The sequence below is a fragment of the Pseudophryne corroboree genome, chromosome 3 (assembly GCF_028390025.1).
Source record: "Pseudophryne corroboree isolate aPseCor3 chromosome 3, aPseCor3.hap2, whole genome shotgun sequence".
Classification (NCBI taxonomy): domain Eukaryota; kingdom Metazoa; phylum Chordata; class Amphibia; order Anura; family Myobatrachidae; genus Pseudophryne; species Pseudophryne corroboree.
The window spans coordinates 490,483,263-490,497,484 of record NC_086446.1 but is presented as its reverse complement, the minus strand read 5'-3'; the positions used below and the strand labels follow the sequence as shown (position 1 = coordinate 490,497,484).

Here is a 14,222-nt window from a genome sequence, read left to right as displayed (position 1 = left end):
TGCCAGGAGTTTTCCTTCTGCTGACAAATTCAGACCATCCAAACAGAGCTGTAAATTTCTTGCCTATTCTTTGTACTAAACGCCTTCTCCAGAAAGCGAAAACAAACATAGCTGTCAGACTTATCAAACACTAGACTCATGTAAAAGATTGGTCAATTTCCTCCTGATGAAATGTCCCACACATTAACACACAGCTCAGAGATGCTGCACTGTGTGAGCAACTAACTGGTATTAACAACTGCCTGTAACACTGAAGTGCTGTGAGGTCCCTGAGCTATTCAGCCTACTGGAGAGAGCTCTGGGAGCTGATTGGTCGGAAGTTTGTTCTGGAGGTCTTACTGGTGATGATGAAGATCAGATATCAAACTCATGTTTCTCCTAGACAATGACATCAGCTGGAAGAATGATGCTGATTATAGTAACTGGGAGGAGAATCCAGAAGGATGGAACTTAATTAATCCAGCACAGCTGAACGAGAAGCATTTGCCTCTTGTACAAGGTCAGTGTTTGATGGGACCAAATTCTCTGAAGCTTCACAGTTTCTGCTGCTAATCTAGAAGCAGCTGAGCCAGCTGGGGGCGATTGGATGTTTTGCTGTCTTTCCTCATGGTGGTCTTGCTAAGGACTCATTTTTGACATTGGAATTGCAATTTAAGGAACAACATGACTCTTCTTGGTTCTGAACATTCTTTACTGATACGGAGCAAGTTCAGATCAGGTAGGGGGGACCTGAACGCGGATCTTTTTAATTGTTGAATTTAAAAAATAAAAATAAAAAATGTTTTTCTTTTTTATATGTGAACGAAGCATCCAAAATATGATATTTTTTAAAATGTGTTACTTATATTTATTTATAGTCAGCAAAAGTCCATAGAGAATATGACGGCGGTTCAAAATGAAAATAGACATGATTGGGTTGCGTGGTTAGGACAGTTGAAAGAGAATAAGAAGATAGTTGACCATAGCTGCTGCAGAGACTCTTTGCTGTCACTTGGCGTCTCACGCTGCAGTAATTCAGCATACGCTGAATTGTGTTAGTTCATATATTTGTTCTAAAAGAGGAATTTGCAGCTCTGATCTCCAAGAGGTTCTGCAGCAGCCAGTGCTCTGTCATCTCTGAGCAAAACAAAATAATATACTACAGTATTTCGAATAATAGCTAGCAAAATATAGCAGTTGCGATTGGCATGATCTATCAAAATACACCTTCTGTACATAGGAAAGGAACAAGACAAATTGGCGCCTTTATTTTAAATGTTGGACTTCATAATATAGTTCTTTAACATTTGCAGCAGTTCCCTGTGTTCTAGTGCTTCAAGAACTGACAGTTCTAGCCCCAGTGTCAGCAGCCAGCCCAGCATCTGTATAGCTGTTGAATAGATGCTGAATTTAGCCTACAGCAACTCTTTCTTGGCTGTTTGCGAGCTACTTAAACAAGCATTATCCGGAGCAGCACGCCACTTCCTACCACAACCTTGTTAAGCCTTTTAAATGGAAAATGTTGTGTTTGGAGAGTTTGCAAACAGCTACAGTATACAGGCATTTGTCTCCATAAAGGCAAAGACACATGTATACACATTCTTCCTAATGTACATCATGAGCGGGGACAGCGTTACAAAAACTCCACTTTTAAAACCCAAAAAAGATGTGCGCCAGATTTGCAACTCCTCAACTTGAAGAATGCTAAACAATATATTTGAGGATTAGACCACTTATTAAATATGATGTTGTTTACATGAGTGCGTGGGTATATATATGTATATATATATATATATATATATATATATATACACACCCAGTACATATAAGTATCTATGGGATATTCTACAGAGCATATTACAAAATACTGTATATAAAGATCTGCGGGTACACTGTGGATAGGTAAGTGTATCAGCGTGTATGTATGTATATATATATATATATATATATATATATATATATATATAATTTTTTTACATTCTCTTGGGATTTGGTGTGTTTATTTGTTTTGCAAAAGAAAAATGTGAAAACACTGGTCCAGACTATTAACTATTAACAATCTACTGTATAAAAAGGTGTGTGGTATCAAAGTTTGAACCAGTGCATGGAATATATCTTGACTATAATACAGTATAAACATGTGTCCATTGAATTCTATATTGTATGTTTTCTCTTCTAATACATAATCAGTTTCCTGTGTTGTAAAATTCCCAAACTCACATTTGCATTGTAACAGGTGTTTTAGAAAGTGTGCAATTTACAAGCAACAGTTTAACAACGTCTTAACAAATAACTACTAATCATTTATATTTAACCAACAAAGAATGTCTGTCAACATTTTAGGTGACAACGAGCAGACCATCCACTTTTCCTCTCTAGAACGTGTTCTCTTTCAGAAAACTGACACCCAAATACCGGTTACTTTATCTACAAAAAAAATCTGTTTGCTTTGGGGTATAAGTAGATTAGAAAGGTACTTGCCTAATTTTGTCATCACTTATTTTAGCCTCAAAATGGATTTTTGTAAAGCTTAGATATTATATGCATTACCAGCTGCACTATAGCAGTATGTTTACATAGGCAGTATCATGACAATATTTTATGCTTTTGAGCTGGATAATCTATGCAATACATGGTATCCAGCATCTTTCTTAAAACTTTTTTTTTTTCTGTTGAGGAATGTTTTATGAGTAGGAACAGGTCGTCCAGTTCCTTATCATGTACCAGAGGTTGGAAAGTCTGTGCCTCTGTCCAGTGACAAACATTAAGGTGACACTCGGATAAGGGTGCACTGTTTCCTGTCACATGCTGCTTGTCAATGTCAGTTCGTTGTACCTACTCTGCAAGATAAATGATGTAATGAACACAGGGATTATGTACTGTACTCTAATGCATTAGCTGAAAGTTTACTCTAAGGCAGCACTGCCCTCTTGTGGAACAACATAGAAATGTCTGCAATTAATAAGTACCGTTAACACTTAGCTGTGACGTTGTGAATTGTTAGTATTAAAAACATTAGAAAGTATAAATGTTAATAATCCATCTACAAGTAGTCATTTTGTAAAACTGTACAATTCTTTTAGCAAAAACCTTCCTATCATATACCATTATCTAATTAGAGTTACAGAATGTAATGGGTTTCACAAAATTCCCAGAGAGACGTATTGTTTTGTAAACTTATCATCTTACTGGTAAAAAACATTTTTAGGTATCACATATTCATGCTTGTCTTTTATTTTTTTTGCACAGTATTTATTTTATACCAATTATTCCAAAGTTTTGTTCAGTTTCTGAGTAGCTCTGACCTTACTCAGCCGCTGCGATCACTTCAGCCTGTTCTTGTCCGGAATTGACGTCAGACACCCGCCCTGCAAATGCTTGGACACGCCTGCGTTTTTCCAAACATTCCCAGAAAACGGTCAGTTGACACTCACAAACGCCCTCTTCCTGTCAATCTCCTTGCGACCGGCTGTGCGAATGGATTCTTCGTTAAATCCATTGCTCAGCAGCGATCCGCTTTGTACCTGTACGATGCCCCTGCGCATTGCGGTGCATACGCATGCACAGTTCTGACCTGATCGCAGTGCAGCGAAAAATCCTAGTGTGCAATCAGGTCGGAATGACCCCCATTGTCCCACTAAGCAGAGTGCTTTGAAAAGGGAACATCTAAATCTGAGAAAGTCTTTCTACATTGTTCATTGGCGTAAAAACTTTCATTTCCAAATCACATTTAGTAAACCATCATGCTCGTTTGATTTCTTTGCTGTGATTTAGACATTATACCTTATATACAGTATACATATTTTTTTAACCTTTGTTTTTGTGTTGGCAGCAATTGTGCCTGTAAGGGGGTTTACAGGACTGGAATTTGTGATAGTGTTTGTTTTTGAGTTTCGCCGTCAGGACCACATTTTATAAACGGAAGGACAAACATGCATGGCGTCTTAAGCTGAATTATCTGGATTCTAGCTTTTGGGGTCTACCCTTATAATATTAGCTCTGCAACAGTGTTAGAACAAAACAAGTGCATGTTTAAAATTCCAAATCTTGAACGTCATTGACGTGAGCCTTTTGCAATAATATTGCTGTGTTTCAAACGGAACCTGATATGAAGAAAGTGCTCTGGAAATTGTGCCGTGTTGATTGCACACCTCCACTGCTCACATAATGCCAATATAAAGAAACCGTGGCTTAGTCCCAGATGCAGGAACACTCTTCAGAGTTTCACTGTTGTCTACAGATTCTACTGTTGCTCACCTGAACAGCAGAGCATTTTCAGAGCAGTTTATTCACTGTACTCGGTTTGAAATATGGCATGAAATATGAAATATGACATGAGCAAATTTTTGCAATAGGTTCATCTGAGTAACCCTTACTCTGATTCATTTTTTTTCTCATATTAAGTCATTGATTGAGGGCCCTGCTCACTATGACCAAGGATGTACGCAGCACAGACAGGGCAGACATGTACAAAAGGAATTCTGGCTGGCTGGCAAATACGTAAGCTCCGCTCCATCCCTCCTGAATAACTAATCCGTCAGTTACAGCGGCATTTCAGAACATGTCTACGCGTAAGTTCCTCTGTTTCCCAGATCGGTGAGCTTTACACAGTAACCAAAATACGGAAAACAAAAAACATTTTTTTTTTTAATTTAAAGTTTCATACGAGTTGCTTAGAAATGAAGGCATTTTTAAATGCATTAAAGTTCTTTGTAATGAATCAGATATATTTTTAATACCCGTCATACATTTGCGGTCCTGTGCCTGCAATCAAGAATACAGTCGCGTTAAATAAGTATAGAAGCCAGCAAATAATAACTGTGTAAACAGTGATGATTGATATCATTAGTTTTCATACCAACTTTTTACAACTTTTTAATGATACTGTATGAATAGCGCACAGACTGTTAACTCTTACCTCACCACTAGCATAGAATAGAATGGAGGAGTAGGATTAGTACAGCACTATCTAGTGCACCACCGCACTCTGGGGGAAATTGGATCACACCATGTTTCTCATGAAATGCTCATCCATCTGTTGTAAGGAACGGCATGCTCTATAATGCAACCTGCAATGTTATTAACTGGAAATGTGACTTTCTATACTTGCATAATATTTTACAATATGATCCCATTTCTTGTATACACTCCAGTAAGATTTGTTGATTTCTTATGGCTGTTGATGATGGTGATGTTGTTGCTTTCTATAACATCTATTGAAGTAATTGTACTCTTACCATACTGTAGCTTGGAAAGTACTAGTCTGAGACTTGCAACTCCAATGATGTTCTTCTTGCTAGGAAAAGATTGTGTAAGATACAGTTGGACATTACAAGGGGGTGTTTACCTCAAGTTTGGCAGATTTATGTTTGCACCCAGAAGGTTAGGGGGGGAAAAGAAAAAAAAAAACAATTGAAGCATCCTCTATCTGAGGTATATATATGACAGTCCTCTTTTTCATTCTGGGGGGAGATTTATCAAAGCTTGAAAAGAGATAATGTGGGGAGAGACAAAGTACCAACCAATCAGCTTCTAACTGTCATTTCACAGACTGTCAGGGATATTAAATTACCCGCACTGACTGTCGGGTGTAAAGTATCGCCAGTGGGGGGATATTAAATTAGCCCCGATAAACCAGCGCGTGCCGTGACTTTATGGAGATTTGTTTCAGGTGAAGCATAATCCCCGAAAATAGCCCCGTTTTCACCCGAAAACGAGGCTGTTTCTCCCAAAAACACTCAGGTTTTGCTGAACTTGCGTGTTTTCGGGTGAAAAGGATGTTTTTTTTCGGGTGAAAAAACTTTGATTAAACATTGGGAAATATCATCTGAAGCTTCATCAGTGGTAATTGAATGTTGGCCTGTGTGCGAAAATTGTCAGGAGCTGTTTAGTTGGTACTTTATCTTTCAACAAGCTTTGCTAAATCTCGCCCTCTATGCGACTTGTATTGCTTCCATACAATCTGTATAATAAACCTTTATAAAACGTCCATGAAACTATTGTCACCTTTATGCCAGTAATTTAGTCTAGTTACTAAAGAGAACATGAGACCATTGATAGATGGGATAAGTGAAGGTCTCATTCTGCACCAGTGAGCAATACTGTGAGGAATAGGAATGCACAATGGAAACTTTTGCAACATTCTGGAAGAAGAACACAAACATTAATAATGTACCAACATCTCTGTATATTGATACTTTCTACACAATCCTATATTACCAGTGCTTTTGAGAAATATTTTTATGCATCAACCACCTCTTTAGTGAAAGACCCCATCATTATTTATTCTGGCATGTATTGCATATATGACTATCAGAGGGAACTGTAACAAGAGTCAAGGGACCCCATTTGTAGACCCACAAAAGGGAGCCAAGCTAAGATCTTGTGCTGTGTTAGATATAAGCTGCCATTGTATTTGAAGACTTTTGATGCATGAGGGGGTTCTGGACACCTGCAGTTCCCCATTGTACTCCGGCACTAGTCTATGCTATTTAGGTAAGACAATGCCATGTATCCATAACATTTAAATTACCCCCTCCCCCCACCCCACACACACACACACACACACACACACACACACACACACATCCCACCCTACCTGAATCAGGGAGGTGGATATGGTGCAGCTCTTGGCATTGAAAATACTCAATCTATCCGTAACACTTCATAGAGCCTGTCTATCTGACACAAAAAGTAGGGCGCTAGCTCTCCTATACTGACAATGGATTGACTACTTGGGGCTGATGCCTACGTTACTTTATGTGCAGGGCAGAACTGTTGTTGTTGCAAAGTGAACATCCCTTAAGTATTTGTAGCTCATGCATACCCATACTGTTACCAGTCAATCCTATAAGTAAAGGGTTACAACAATGGGTGGATCTGAATCTTAAGTTCCGACATTTTCCCTGTTAGATTTTATTGTATCCCGTTTTCTGATCATTGTGTATGTATGTAAAGATGAATGTTTGTTCAGACCGTCCTTGCTGTAATAAGTAAAATGTTAATTTATTTTGTAAATCGATGGGAATGATTACTTAATGCACAGTACTTAGTAAATCTCATGATATTGATTAATGAACCCCATTTAAGTAGTTTTCTAGAGTTTAAAGCAAGTTACACTGTATGTACACTTGTACTGTGAAGTAAGTGGTTAAACCTTAATATATTATTTGCAGGGACAAGGGAATACTATTAAAATACTTACGTCAAATGTTTCTTGCATTCATGAGGGTTCTGAACTCAGGATCCCTGCAATCTTGGATATGCTCTCTTGCAGATTAATGTTGTTTATGTTCAAATACCCACCACCAAGTCAATTTCTTGCAACCAGTGCTGAGAAAGAAAATGATTTCTATAGGCCCCCACACGCCTATAAAACAAAGTACATAAAACCAGTCTTATATGCTGACCAAACATTGTAAAGCCTACACTCCGTTTTGCATGGGAAAAATATGTTAGTTTCCTGACATGCCTCGTTCTCAAGTTGATTATTTTCACATGCCACGGTACCAGTGAGAAAACTGAGCCTAAGCCATGTTCTTGTAAGAGGCTGTTAGTGTGAATATAGGTGCCCTAATAAATAGTTATGTAGAGCTCACAATAAATCTAGATTGTGGGCATTTTTAGTTGTAAATAAATCATAATGTACATAGATTTGTGGAAAGGGGTGAAGGAACTGAGCAATGTTGAAATGCAACCAATGCATTTGAGAAGAACTAATGATGGTGCCTTGTGATGTCACTAGGTTCTAAAGAATTATTTAATGTAATATTGGTTCAGCCCACAAGGTGGCCTTCACCACCATTAGCAAATGATGAGTAAACATAAGTGTCGGCCTTGCCAACAGTACTGCATCATAATGTGACTCTGAAAGACGCAAAAACAGTTTTTCTAAATTGAGAGAATAAACTTTTTAATTTTGAAGAAACCGTTTTGAACAGTAGTTTATTCTGACCTGTAATATCCACCGTTATGGTTGCATTACAAATGAGAACAGTTTCAACATCAGCCGTTCAGCTTGCTTGAATGACACTGATGTATTCATTTCTACATAAACTGTACTTGTTGCCCAACAGCTGACTGCTCCAGTCAGCTGGCTGAAAATCTGCAGGGTTTCGTTATCACTAATATGCTGCTATGGGTTGCTTGTCAGGAAAGCTAGGAACAGAGGCACCAGTCAGTAAAATGATGTGGTGCGTCCCGTTAACCCTTGCCGCAGCTCAGGGGCCTGCAAAGTAACTTAAGTACATACAGCAGCTGTGTTCTGTACAGGGACACTTTCTCTGTAAATATTGCTCTTTGGGAGTGTGTTCCAGAGCTGATGGGTAATTGCAGTATGCTAACAAACATAAACTAGAAATGTTGAAGGAGCTCTTGTTACAGACGTACAATGGTGGTAATTCCAAGTTGATCGCAGCAGGATTTTTGATAGCAATTGGGCAAAACCATGGCCCTCATTCCGAGTTGATCGCTCGCAAGGCGATTTTAGCAGAGTTACACACGCTAAGCCGCCGCCTACTGGGAGTGAATCTTAGCTTCTTAAAATTGCGACCGATGTATTCGCAATATTGCGATTACTAACTACTTAGCAGTTTCAGAGTAGCTTCAGACTTACTCTGCCTGTGCGATCAGTTCAGTGCTTGTCGTTCCTGTTTTGACGTCACAAACACACCCAGCGTTCGCCCAGACACTCCCCCGTTTCCCCGGCCACTCCTGCGTTTTTTCCGGAAACGGTAGCATTTTTTCCCGCACGCCCATAAAACGGCCTGTTTCCGCCCAGTAACACCCATTTCCTGTCAATCACATTACGATCGCCGGAGCGATGAAAAAGCCGTGAGTAAAAATACTATCTCCATTGTAAAATTACTTGGCGCAGTCGCAGTGCGAATATTGCGCATGCGTACTAAGCGGAATTTCACTGCGATGCGATGAAAAATACCGAGCGATCAACTCGGAATGAGGGCCCATGTGCACTGCAGGGGAGGCAGATATAACATGTGCAGAAAGAGTTCGATTTGGGTGGGTTATTTTATTTCTGTGCAGGGTAAATACTGGCTGCTTTATTTTTACACTGCAAATTAGATTGCAGATTGAACACACCCCACCCAAATTTAACTCTCTCTGCACATGTTATATCTGCCTCCCCTGCAGTGCACATGGTTTTGCCCAATTGCTAACAAAAATCCTGCTGCGATCAACTTGGAATTACCCCCAATATACCATAAATTGGCATTCTAGTTAATTCTTTTCTATTTAAAAATAATCATTTATATTTCTGTTTTCGGGACTAGAAGCACACTAAGCTTATTCTGTAGTGTTTGGACAGTCCTCTTTATTTACTACTGAAATAAAAATATTTATAAAGCAGTCCTATTAGAAAGTATGTAAATATACATTTGTAGTTCTCTGTACAATATTTTATACATACTCAGTCTTTAATTTTCCATTTTAACACAATAAGTTGCACATCTAGGTTATCAACTGAATATATGAATTCATGGCTAGCTTTAAGTAGTACTTCATCGAATCTGTAAAGTAAGGGGGCGCTACTCCTCCTGCATAGGGTTTGTTGCTAGGGTGAAAATGCAACTGATCTGTTAACTGTCAATAAAGTTTTAAAAAGTGTGCAAACACCATATCTCCCCCTTCTCTACAAGGCCCTTCTGAAAGAGGCGGCAGGGCAGAGGTGTGATGTGGCACCCCATAATGCAGTGCAAACGCATACTTTATTGTAAGCATCACTTGTTCTATATTGCAACCACTTGTAATCCACAGCTCCATTTTGGGGTTATTCGATTTTGTATTTCTATGATAACTTGATGGCTGCTTCAATGCTGAAATGCCAAGCTACGGAATGCAGAGCATTCTGGAGCTTGTCCCAGGAAACTAATGTCATCTTCATATAGCGCCACCCATTAGCCTATAAACTATACTACGCAATTTTAATCAGGAGACAGTTTCCTTTCCCACAGTGGCTGCTCAAACATGAGCAGTCATCAGATCGACCTGAAGTGATTGCTTCAGTGATCAAGTCACTTATAACACATTTCAGGGATGGGCTCTGTCCATACATGTGTATTTTGCAACATTTGGGTGAAGCTTAATTTCTTACTGCCGTAAATACAGTATCGGTGATAAGGAAATATCATTATTGGGGCTAAAACTTGATAATTAATAACTAATATGCCCCTATATCTGCACCATTTATATGTATTGTGGTGGTTTATCAGTTGCTTGATCTAATGGTACCTCCTGATCAATGATCTCATGACCAATTACACCTTAAATGCATACAGCTAGGGTTTGCAAAGAGTGGTCAGGGTAAGGTTTGAAGAGGAAGAAACCCTGTGCTGCAGATAGCAGCCGTAGCAGCAGATCACAACCAATTACATGCCGTAGTCTATCACACTGACCCACCTTCTGCACACCTCGTCCTGTGGTCAGCATTTAATAACATTTTAAAAACAGGCCCAGTGATTTGCAAGTTCCATTCTGTAACTTGAAAATGTTACTTTTATAGGTGAGAGCAGCTACTGTACATTATCCCAACTCTATATAGGAAGACTTTGCGTCCTAAAACAGACCTTGTAAGCGTTCTTCCCTTTAAAGCTAGTGGCCAGCCAGTGGCACTCACTGCATACCTGGAAAACTTCACCCTGTTGCCCTCCTTGGGAAAACTAGCATGTCGCCTTATAGATACATGCAGATGTCGGCAGCACTCAGGGATACATAAGAATAATGACAGGACAATGGATTAAAAGCCAACAATTGCAACTGAACGGCATTTAAGTTATGGTACTGCTTGAGACGCAGATGTTTCACACAAAATGCTGCGTGTACAAAGGTCTTAAAACACCCACAAGGTGGCAGGAAACTAATCTCATTGAGGGAAGCAACTGTCTGCCTTCATATTAATCTTCAGTCTGTTTCTGTCTGAATATTTGACACACTTTATATAAAATGAGTATTTTTCATGACCTTTAGCTGATAATGTAATTAATACTTTCTGTGCTAAATGCTATAAATATATACATATACTATACCTCTCAACATTACCCTCTCCAGGAGGGACAGAATGCTCTGCTCCTGGACTTCCCTCTAAACGTATGATTGCCATCACCTGTGGTGAAACACCTTTCTTATCCATTAATCTGTTCAACACAGGTGAGGGCAATCATACATTACCAGGAAAGTCCATGAGCAGAGCATTGTGTCCCTCCTGGAGAGGGTCATGTTGGGAAGTATGTATGCATGTTGCACTCTCTTAATCATACTTACCTACCTGACCCTCTCCATGAGGGAGAAAATGCTCTGTTCCTGGACTTTCCTGGTAATGTATGATTGCCATCACCTGTGGTGAGCTAGTTAATTGATAAGAACGGTGTTTCACCACAGGTGATGGCAATCATACATTACCAGGAAAGTCCAGGAACAGAGCATTTTCTCCCTCATGGAGAGGGTCAGGTAGGCAAGTATGCTCTTAATGCATTCAGTATTTCTCTGGATCCTAAAACTACAAATGTTACATTGTAGGATCCATTAAACAACAGTCAATCAGGATCCACTACACAGCACTCCTAATTTTCAACTGACATTACAAGCATTGGAATGGGGGGGGGTCAGATGAATTGAGGGGCGGTCCTTCAGCTGTTGAAGAACTACACAGCCAACTGTAAATTGTAATGAACTTTTGTCTGTAGCAACTAAGTAAATCTGTGGAATCTCACAATCTCTGGTAGTTTTCTTTCACTTCTTCATTAAAGTCATTATATCTGCGGGACCGTCTCCTTTTTCTGACGCTATCCCACCTGCAGGCCGCAGTGTCCCACTGATATAGGGAATGTTGTGGGAGTACTCGATCACGCTGCAGAATAGCATGTGAATGCTGAATAGATGCTGTGCGTATATTGCATGGCATCTAAATAGTGAGGTCGGTGAGCCATAGGCATGCCCCATTTTTGGATGAATTTCTAAGTCCATATATTGGGAGGTATGATTATATCAACAGATTTGTTACCAAAAATAAATTTACTAATTCATAGGTTCTCAAATTCAGTCCTCCAGGGCACCAAACAGTTTATGTTTTTTAGTTCTCCTCACAGAATTGCAAGTGAAATAATTAGCTCCACCTGTTGATCTTTTAAAATGTATTAGTGGAAAATGATTATACCTGCTGGGTGACCTGGAAAATGTGAACTGTTTGGGCTCGGTAGGACTGAGTTTGAGAACCACTGCGCTAATTTATCAGTTTGGTCAATGGACCAAATTACAGTCAATATTACCAATTAAAAATATATGGAATGTTCAAACTTGATGAGATCGATGGTTGTTAAATAGTGACCAAAATGCAAAGAGAAATTTTTGAATTTATAGATGTAAGTGATTATGTCTGTTTAATTGAATTATAACCCCTAAAAACATTAGGGGGCTTATTTATCTTAGTGGAAAAACCTTATCATCTGGTACATTAAAAAGTATACTGTCCGTGCATAATGAAACCTAAATATCCACAATGCTTATTCTGTTATCCCATGGTCAGGAAAACGGTAACACAACAAAATCATTTATGAAACAAAGGGGGACATTTACTAAGCAGTGATAAGAGCGGAGAAGTGAGCCAGTGGAGAAGTGCCCATGGCAACCAATCAGCACTGAAGTAAAATCTATGATTTGCATACTATAAAATTATACAGAGCTGACGATTGGTTGATGGGGCAACTACTCCACTGGCTCACTTCTCCGCTCTTATCACTGCTTAGTAAATGCCCCAAAGATTTAAATACTCTTAATCTTTGAATAAAGTATTTTTAAACACATGAAAGTTTTTTTTTCTTTTTTTAAAGCCCAAATCAGTTCCACTTTCCACTGAGCAGAAATAAGCCAATGTACAGTAGGTATGTGGCTCAACCCAGAGATAAGTTACTTGGTCCCACTACAAGCCATTATCAATATAGCTGCAGCAGATAAGTGTTTTTTAATTAATTTATTTATTTAGTTATTTATTTATTTATTTTTTGGGGGGGTTCTTAATTTTTTTTATTAATTGCCTTGTTTGTATAGCTTGATTGTGTGTGTTAGGAAAAATGCACTGTAGGTTCCAATGGTGCAGGGACTGAGGTGAATGATAAATAGTCTCAGTACTGCATTTTATGGTGACACTATGTAAAGACAAAAATAGCATCCGGTATTATATGCCGGCAGACGGTAATTATTTTTTTGGGCTGGATTGTAATATTTATTCTTGTTTAAAAATTACAGCATTGGTGTGCTTAAAAAATAGCTATAAGCACAACATTTATTTTAGAAAACAATCTGATTTTTATATATATATATATATATATATATATATAACAGAACAAGTAGGATTAAACAGGCCTCAGATTTAGCACCTAGCGAAATGTCAGCCTGGGTAGGCCGAGGAAGTCTTATCTTCTGTCACATTCCATATCAATGAATTCAACATCAACCGACCTGTATGCCACTACATAAATATAGCCATAACTGGGTCACTCTGACAAAAACTTTGCTTAAGAATACTGTTTACACCATCCCATCACAGTCCTGGAGATTATATTTGATCTAATGATGTAAATAAACTTCTATCTTGCAGAAAAATAATCTAAACAAAGTGAAAGAGACCCGATAGGGCGCCCGTTCTCCCCATGTTGTCATCATGACTGCATCTTTGGCAACTTATGACTGTTGATAATTTAGAAGGCCATCACATATTTTCCAGATAGACCAATGCTAACCTTTGCCTAGAAAGACTCTGTGTCTCCCTTTGAAGCTCTTTATGAGATAGAAAACGCATGTTTATGGGTTTTAAGGGGCTTGTAATTAGACTTTTTTACTTGCTTGACTTTTATTTTTTTATTGTAAGTTACTTTAAACAATTCTCAATTGTCCTTGGTAAAGCTTCCTTTATATTCCTACTGCATAAAACTGAGGTAAAAGAAAAACACGTATAGCGTATTTTGCATCAGAATCCAAAGAACCTTTTGTTTGGGGGTAAGGTTAAATCCTCCAAACAAAACCATAGAAAAGACCCTAATGCCTGACGGTAAAGTGAAAGACATAAGTAAATTAATAGTTTTAATGATTTCATGATTTGTTGATTTGTCCAATACTTCCAGAGCAACACCACCAAAGTGACCACCAAACCCATTGTGTGGGAATTGGATTGGGTGGTCACAAGTACTGGACCATCTATATTCATTCCATACTAGCTTATACATGGCTGGTCT

At 38.7% G+C, this 14,222-nt stretch overlaps 1 protein-coding gene across 3 annotated transcripts in view; it reads left to right on the top strand.

Moving 5' to 3' along the window:
* The first annotated feature begins 243 nt into the window (after positions 1 to 243).
* MYOCD (myocardin) overlaps positions 244 to 14,222 on the top strand; it is a 69,945-nt gene continuing 55,966 nt past the window's right edge. For all 3 annotated transcript variants that reach the window (XM_063960952.1, XM_063960953.1, XM_063960951.1), the window contains exon 1: positions 244 to 718. In XM_063960952.1, coding sequence (XP_063817022.1) covers positions 664 to 718 — 55 coding nt within the window. In that variant the 5' untranslated portion in view covers positions 244 to 663. The remainder of the gene's footprint in view (positions 719 to 14,222) is intronic.